The sequence below is a fragment of the Rutidosis leptorrhynchoides genome, chromosome 5 (assembly GCF_046630445.1).
Source record: "Rutidosis leptorrhynchoides isolate AG116_Rl617_1_P2 chromosome 5, CSIRO_AGI_Rlap_v1, whole genome shotgun sequence".
In the NCBI taxonomy this organism is placed as follows: Eukaryota; Viridiplantae; Streptophyta; class Magnoliopsida; order Asterales; family Asteraceae; genus Rutidosis; species Rutidosis leptorrhynchoides.
The window spans coordinates 419,066,416-419,073,950 of NC_092337.1; the positions used below are offsets into that span (position 1 = coordinate 419,066,416).

The window sequence follows — 7,535 nt, forward strand, 5'->3', positions numbered from 1 at the left end:
GTTAAAATGACTACTATCCGTTTGATACTTTCTATTGTTGCATCCGAAGACTTACATCTAGAGTCGTAAATGATTGATGTTGATGGAGTAATAACTATATATTGGGGATCATTGACTAGAAAAGGTTTCAACAAGTGTGCTTTAAAAAATGCAACGAGTGTCGTTTTATTTAAACATAGTTTAAGTATAAACACTTTGATGTGGTTTCTTTGAAAAATTATTGTTTGTTAATTACTTTCAGTAATATTTATTTATATATGTATTGAAAAGTTAATTTGCATGAGGGTCATTTTATATTTCGAACAAAGTCTTCTAAATTAGTAAAACGACCCTGTACCTTTAAGTATTTAACCAATCCAACCAAATTATGAAGCATGTTTGTTAACATGTTCACGGTTAACAAGAATGGCATGAGTTATAGTCTAATGCAACTTATAATTCAATAAATATGTAAAAGAGAGCTTTGAGAGAAAATTGTGAAACACAAACTGACGATATTTTTATCGTTTGAGTTATTCAAATTGGGTGAGGTTTTTTTTTACTTAGATATATGCCATTTTATTTGTTAGATTGGAACGTCAATTACTAGATTTAAGAAAATAATATGAAACATGTATGTCAATCATTCAAGGGGCAAAGATGCTTGATGTTGGACCATATCTTCAAATGGTCAATTCACAACAAAGAAACTCACGCAAACTCTAGAGGAAAAAAAAACCCTAATCGATGGAAGAGGACAACCGGAGCACTAAGAAACTTCTTCATTTTGAGAAAAGTAGAGGTTTTCATATGACGGGCTATGTGTAACACTCCGTTCCACATCGGATTGTGTAAGAAAGTTTGAGTCCCTTATAAGGTATATCTCTTTATTACCAGACACCACACATTTTGAGGCTATAAGCACAACAGATCTCTTGAGAACTCTGCAGTTAAGCGTGCTCGAGTTGGAGTAGTACTACGATATGTGTCCTCTTGAAAAGTCCTCGTGTGGTGTCCAAGAAAAAGTTGTGCACCCACATGCAAATCGCACAATATTGTGGTCGTAAGCACCAGTCCTTATAAGCTAGCTTAAAGTTGTGGATAACTAATATCTTCCACCATGATTTTAGTTGATTGTCTGGCTTGTGCATCTCTAAGGGCCAATTTGACGGTCGTTTCACTAACTATACAGAGAAAAAAACAGCTATGACGGTTAGGAGAACGCTGACAGTCATCCCTACAAAAGAAAAAAAACGCGAGCATCCTACCGGGAACCAGTCAGAAGCCGATTTGACGGTCGTTTCACTAACTATACAGAGAAATTGCTAACTCCTAGGATGAGAAGTGGGTCCCTTGGTTTTGGCAGGAAGAGTTTCAGCCTTTGTGGCTTGTGCATCTCTAGGGGCCGATTTGACGGTCGTTTCACTAACTATACAGAGAAAAAAACAGCTATGACGGTTAGGAGAACGCTGACAGTCATCCCTACAAAAGAAAAAAAAAACGCGAGCATCCTACCGGGAACCAGTCAGAAGCCGATTTGACGGTCGTTTCACTAACTATACAGAGAAAAAAACAGCTATGACGGTTAGGAGAACGCTGACAGTCATCCCTACAAAAGAAAAAAAACGCGAGCATCCTACCGGAAACCAGTCATAATAAACCACTGGAAAGGAAATCCGGTAACCAAACAGAAACACAACAAAACAATTAAACTACACGAGATAAGGTCACACACATCAAGATAAGTGTGCGATTTCAGTAAAGAAACATCGGGAGCGAGACACAAATACCACCAGCAGGAAGAAACGAGCAACCTGCAACCACCACCTCAAACACGCCACCAAATAGGAGATCCTATCAAAAAAGTTCCGAATCCACACTACCCGCAAGAGCCAAATTTCATGAAGGAACCCATCGCCTTGCTTCGAAGCAAAGAAGGACGAACCAAAATAAGAAATCGAGCAACGAAGAGGATATTTCGGCGATCACTAAACCACGAAGGAAAGCAAAAAAAGAACCTAAAGACGACAAATGAGCAAAATAAGAAATCTGACAACGAGGAGGATATTTTAATCCATATCCGATCCATTGTAAATCTGGTAAGGTTGTGAAAGATTGTGAGTGATGTGGTAAAATTTTAACTAATTGTGTGAATTTTTTTTATTAATTTAACTTATAAAATAATGATCCAATCAAAATTAAAAAAAATTCTTTGTGGTGCCTTTGCTCACATGCTTCACGCCCTAAAATTGTTGTCCCACAATGCTCTATAAAAGGCGTTGCGGGTGTTGTAGAAGGCTCTACGTCACACAATGAACATAAACCACTTACTATGGATGTAATCTTATATATAAACTTTCAGCTTTAACTTTTTATAAAAGGGTGTACGTCACACAATAGACAAAAAACGCTTCCTATGAACCTAATCCTATATATAAACTTTCAGCTTTAACTTTCAAATACAGCTACAAACTTATGATTTAGTACGCAGTATTTACTGGTATTTCTTTTAAAGTAAAGCGATTTTTTTTATTTTTTTGAAAAGCAAGAAAATATTACCAAACTAAGAGATACGCAAGATTAATACAGGGCCAATGAAAGGACACGAAACAAAAGAGAACACGACTACTATACATCGCTAACTAACACGAAATTGTAATACACTATACAAGAACAAGGAGATGCAAAGGTTGCATCTTTTCTTAACCAGAACTGAGATAAGAACTCGAATTGTGTAATCATGTATGCCACTCGAACTTTTTCCCTCTCGATCTATTGGAAATCCATTCAAAAGAAATGATTTGAATCTCGTTGAGAGCTACCGGACTATTCCAACATTTGCCTTGAAATACCCTATTCTTACGGTTCTTTCAAATGAGGTATGCACTTATCCATAACAAAACTTGCCACACTTTCTTTCCAAAACTCGACATTGAACTCGAACCATTACATTCGAACAATTCACGAACATTGAAAGTAGAGAAGCTCCCTTTATCCCACCATTTAAAAACTCAGCCCCAAATCTCTAAAGCTTGGTTACAAAAAATAATTGAGTGATCAACGAATCTCACGACATCGTCACATGCCGGGCAAAGAACACTATGGAGATCTATCCCTCTTTTATCTAATTCAGTTCTTACGGGTAATCTCCTCAACAAAACTCGCCACACGAAGATCTCGACCTTTTTAGGGACGAGATTATTGCGAAGAGTGCTATGTTGCGAAGAACTAGAAGGAAGAATATGCTGATCAATTACAGAAGCAAGTATCTTCACCTTAAACATACCATCTGATGACATGGACCACTTCCATGAGTCTTTGAGGCTGCGATCAAACCTGAATGATGATAACAGATTGTTCAACTCGACAAGATCACCTGCTGCGCGGCCTGTTGGTGTGCGCCTCCATTGCCAAACTGCACCATCTTCTGACATTCGTTCCTTTACCGTGACATTACTTGATTGCTCAAGTCTAAAGAGTCTCGGAAACAGAACGCATAACTTGTTTTCACCTATCCATTGCTCAAGCCAAAAGTATGTAGAACCATCGTCTTAAATCGTCTTGATGAAGGAGTTATTGAAATGAATCTGTAGGTCTTCGATAGCTTTGCCTGTGATAATAGTATTATGCCAAACGCCTTGAGTTGAAGAATGAGAAGACTCATTCCCCAACACAAGACCACCATTAACACCATGAATGCTACGAATAATTTTGACCAAAAAAGCGTCGGTTTCGGTTTTAAACTTCCACCACCACTTTCCCAATAAAGCAAGATTTTTACTTCTTAACGAACCAATATTTATCCCCCCAACCCCGAAAGAATTAATGACATAATCCCATTTGACCCAAGACATTTTGGAACCCAAACCCGCCCCACTCCAAAAGAATTTGCGCCTCAAACTCTCAAGCAATTTTAACACACAAGAAGGGGCACGGAAGAGCTAGAAGTAGCACAATGGTAGGCTAGTAAGAACTGATTTAATAAGGACTAATCTTCCTCCGAACGACATCGATCGCGTTATTCAACTCGAAAGCTTAGACCTTCATTAACGCTACCGTGTTGAGGTGTGTGTGCTCCAACACGCCTCCAACACATGGATAATGAGGCGTGTTGGGGTGTGTGCTAGCGGCATGCGTGCCAAGTACACGGGAAGGAAAATAGCGTGTTCCATTTTTGCTTGTTTTTAATTGGTCAGTTTTTATTTATTTATTATTTTTTATCCACTATTTCATCCAACTTCCAATCAGATTTTTACACATCACCCAACACGCTACTTAACACTCTACCTCATTACACAGCAGTCTAGCAGCACGCTCATCAAGCACCCCACCCCCACCCAGCAACACGCCAACACGCCTCTTCAGGGATAAAGATGGTCTTACTATTAAATTTTTCAATAAACGCGTTTCAATCGTTCAATTTTTTCATCTTCGCACCAATGGGTAAACCGAGGTATAGTGTATCAACAAAAGATGTGCCGTATACATCATTTCCCGTATAAAAGATGATATGCTAGTGCGTACGTACCATAATGGATGGTATCACCAATATTATACTCTGTATTATACAACTACTTTCTAATGCCAAAAGAAAAAAGGTGGGTAGGTAGGTGTAGCACGTTGAAAAGTACTAAGCCAATCGTGCAGATTGGGTACTCCATTATTTATAAACTCTATAGAACATAATAGCCTATTAACCATCATCAACTGATACGTCACCAAACCAGCCCGGTCCCCAAATATGAATAACCCTTTTACGTTTACCACACCACTCTTTCTTCCTTTAGGGGTTTATTAACGTCATCACAGCGAAACAAAATAAAAAATAAAATAAAATAACATCATCAGAGCAAGGTTGGAAAATATGCGAGACGGATCGAGATGTTAGTGACCTTGAAGAATAGTCAAGATGGGATCGAGACGAGATCAAGACGAATGTTGACCAACGTTGATTTTTTATATAAATATTTCAAAGATTAATATTTCAATTTAAAGGTAAATATATTGCGTTTGACCAACATTGCATTTAATTTGAAATATTTATGTTTGAAATACATATAAAAAGTCAACGTTGATCAACTTTCGCTTCGACCTCATCTCGACCGTTTTTCCCTATGTTGGCCGTTTTCACCGTTGTTGACTGTTTTTTTTACCATTGGTTGACTGTTTTTTAATCGTTATCCCCTTTTTACCCGTTTTGATCCCTTGCGACGGTACACTAGTAAATTCGTTGCGACGTCCGTTACGACGACCGTCTTAACCATTTTTTGCAAAGCATCAAAACAAACAAACAACAACAAAATCCAATCCCACATAAGTATCAAAGTATTATCATAAAATGAGGGTCCTTTCTCTAGAATAAATTAAGCGGTAGGTCCCTATAGTTTACTTTCATATTACTTGTGTAGTTCTTAGTATTTTTGTACGAGATTGATCGTCGTGTTTTGCATAGTTTTGTCGGTAGTATCTATCAATAATGGCCGTTAAAGAAAATCCATGAAGACATGTCACGTGTGATGCAGGGTATACTTAGTCATTTAACCCACCATTATCATTCCTGAGAGCTCTCGGTGTCCCGAATGTCGCTTAAAGAATCAATCACCAACACGAAAATATGAACACTAGCCCACTGTCAGTTGACGTCATATTTTATCTCAACGAGACTTTGAACTAAGAACACCGAACGACATCACACTTTAATCAATTTCAAGGTCCATTTTTGCCACTGAAATGAACACCAGAAAATGAACACGGACACCTTGTGCTCTAATACTGTGACGAGACTTCAGAATACAATAATCATTTTCAGTGGCGACTAATCAATCCTTAATTAATGATGTTACTTAATTACGGATTGAGTGCAATAAGATTATAATGGAGGATGGAATGTTTGATGATTATTTTGGGCCCCGATGATCGTCTTTCACTTTAACTATCAAGTGATCAACCACCCTGACCCGGTCTTGATTGTTAATTAGCATATTTCACCTTTGTGTAAAAATCCCTTGGGCAAGATCACAAGTGGAAATTACAATGGTTTGGGCAAAATGGCAGAGAATCAACAACCTCTAAATGAGAGGCCAAGCTCCCTATTTATAGGATTCGAAATATCCGCGGTCTGCGAGTTACTTAACTATCCGCGGAAACTCAGCGGATTAAACCGCGGTCTTGCATTAATGCGAAAACATAACCGCTGTACTTATTTGGCGAATATTGTATAGCTTTGCCTTATAATTCGCGTAGTTCTGCCTTTGGCTTTTAGCAAATAAAATATACATATACAATGCCATGTATATGATCAAGTCCCCCCAGTTTATTATGATGCATTTTCGCAAAGCTAATGCATCATGATAAACTCTAAAAATAAAGAAATGCTTCTTAAAATAGTTCGCAAACAATATTTTATATTTTTTACCGCCCATTTATTACCGTTGTTTTTATTAAGCTCAACGCGTAATTACAACGGTAACTTTCGCCAATCTGTCAAATCAGCACGCTGTAACGGCTAGAAAATTACCGTTTACACGTTGCGGTAATTTCAGCAATTTAAATGCAATGATTATCTTTTCAACTTGCTCGCCCTAATTCCAATTATAAATAGCTGGTTATTCCGCATAAAAACTTTGCGCCTTTCTCTCCCAATATCGCATTCAATCGTATTCTGCCAATCACAATCGTACTTTGCAATTAGCCAATCCAACCTTCAATTTCATCAATTCAACCTCCGATTTAGCTTTTCTTATCATCAATGGCTTCCTCTTCATCTATGCACACTCCGGGGGGTTATGTTTCCTATATGACGGAAACAAAACTCCAAACCTTACAAGAGTGGTATCCGCCACTTGCACAATTTGTACCTACCGTACCTTTACCAGAAGAGCGAGCTGACACTCCCCCTAAGGAGATGATCACTGTATACGAGGCTGCCATCTCTCAAGGCAACCTTCGATTTCCTCTTACCACATTTTTTCGTAGTGTCTGCGAATACTATAAGATTGCCATGGCGCAGCTCCATCCGAATGCGATTAATAAAATTGTGCTGTTCGAGATGTACTGCAATGCCACCAACGTACAACCGCTGTTAAACATATTTTGCACGTGTAACAGTCTGATTTTATATGATGTGGGATGGTTTTCATTCCGTAGCAAGCTGGGCACAATGGTTTCGCCTAAGGACTCAATAGGCAAATGGCGCGGTTCGTTCTTTTACATCAACGACACCGCCTATGTGGACAGCGACATACCAAAAACATGGTGTACAGAACTTGATCCCGATCTCAATGAGAAACCTGTACTTGATGACCTTGAGCATGATATTCTCAAGACACTCAAAAACGCAGGCCTAATTCTGCGAGCTTATTCAAATGTACCGCTGTACATCGACAGAGTTTCAATTCAATGGCCATGGAGCGACTATGACGCGCTTTTGGTTGACCAGGCAAAAAATGGTATTTCGCTTAAACTTATCGCATAATACTTTCTATAGTTTTCGCAGTATATTTTTGCTTCACATAACACTGTATGTGTATATTTTCGCAGTGATTGCTCTTGACCTT

General features: G+C 38.4%; 1 protein-coding gene across 1 annotated transcript; it reads right to left on the bottom strand.

Moving 5' to 3' along the window:
- Nucleotides 1-1,068: 1,068 nt before the first annotated feature.
- On the bottom strand, nucleotides 1,069-3,833 carry LOC139849992 (uncharacterized). The gene is made up of 5 exons (XM_071839594.1): nucleotides 3,590-3,833; nucleotides 3,051-3,490; nucleotides 1,770-1,833; nucleotides 1,310-1,408; nucleotides 1,069-1,163 (listed from the first exon to the last, which is right to left on the bottom strand). The coding sequence occupies exons 1-5, from the start codon at nucleotides 3,831-3,833 to the stop codon at nucleotides 1,069-1,071; spliced, it is 942 nt and encodes a 313-aa protein (XP_071695695.1).
- Nucleotides 3,834-7,535: the final 3,702 nt, after the last annotated feature.

Excerpts from the sequence above, each read along its gene's own strand:
- LOC139849992 (XM_071839594.1), bottom strand. The coding sequence starts at position 3,833 with ATGTCTTGGGTCAAATGGGATTATGTCATTAATTCTTTCGGGGTTGGG. Across the intron at positions 1,834-3,050 it reads GCCCGGCATGTGACGATGTC|GATCTCCTATTTGGTGGCGT; the intron begins GTGAGATTCGTT and ends CTTTTTTGATAG. Across the intron at positions 1,409-1,769 it reads CTCGTTTCTTCCTGCTGGTG|TTAGTGAAACGACCGTCAAA; the intron begins GTATTTGTGTCT and ends TTCTCTGTATAG.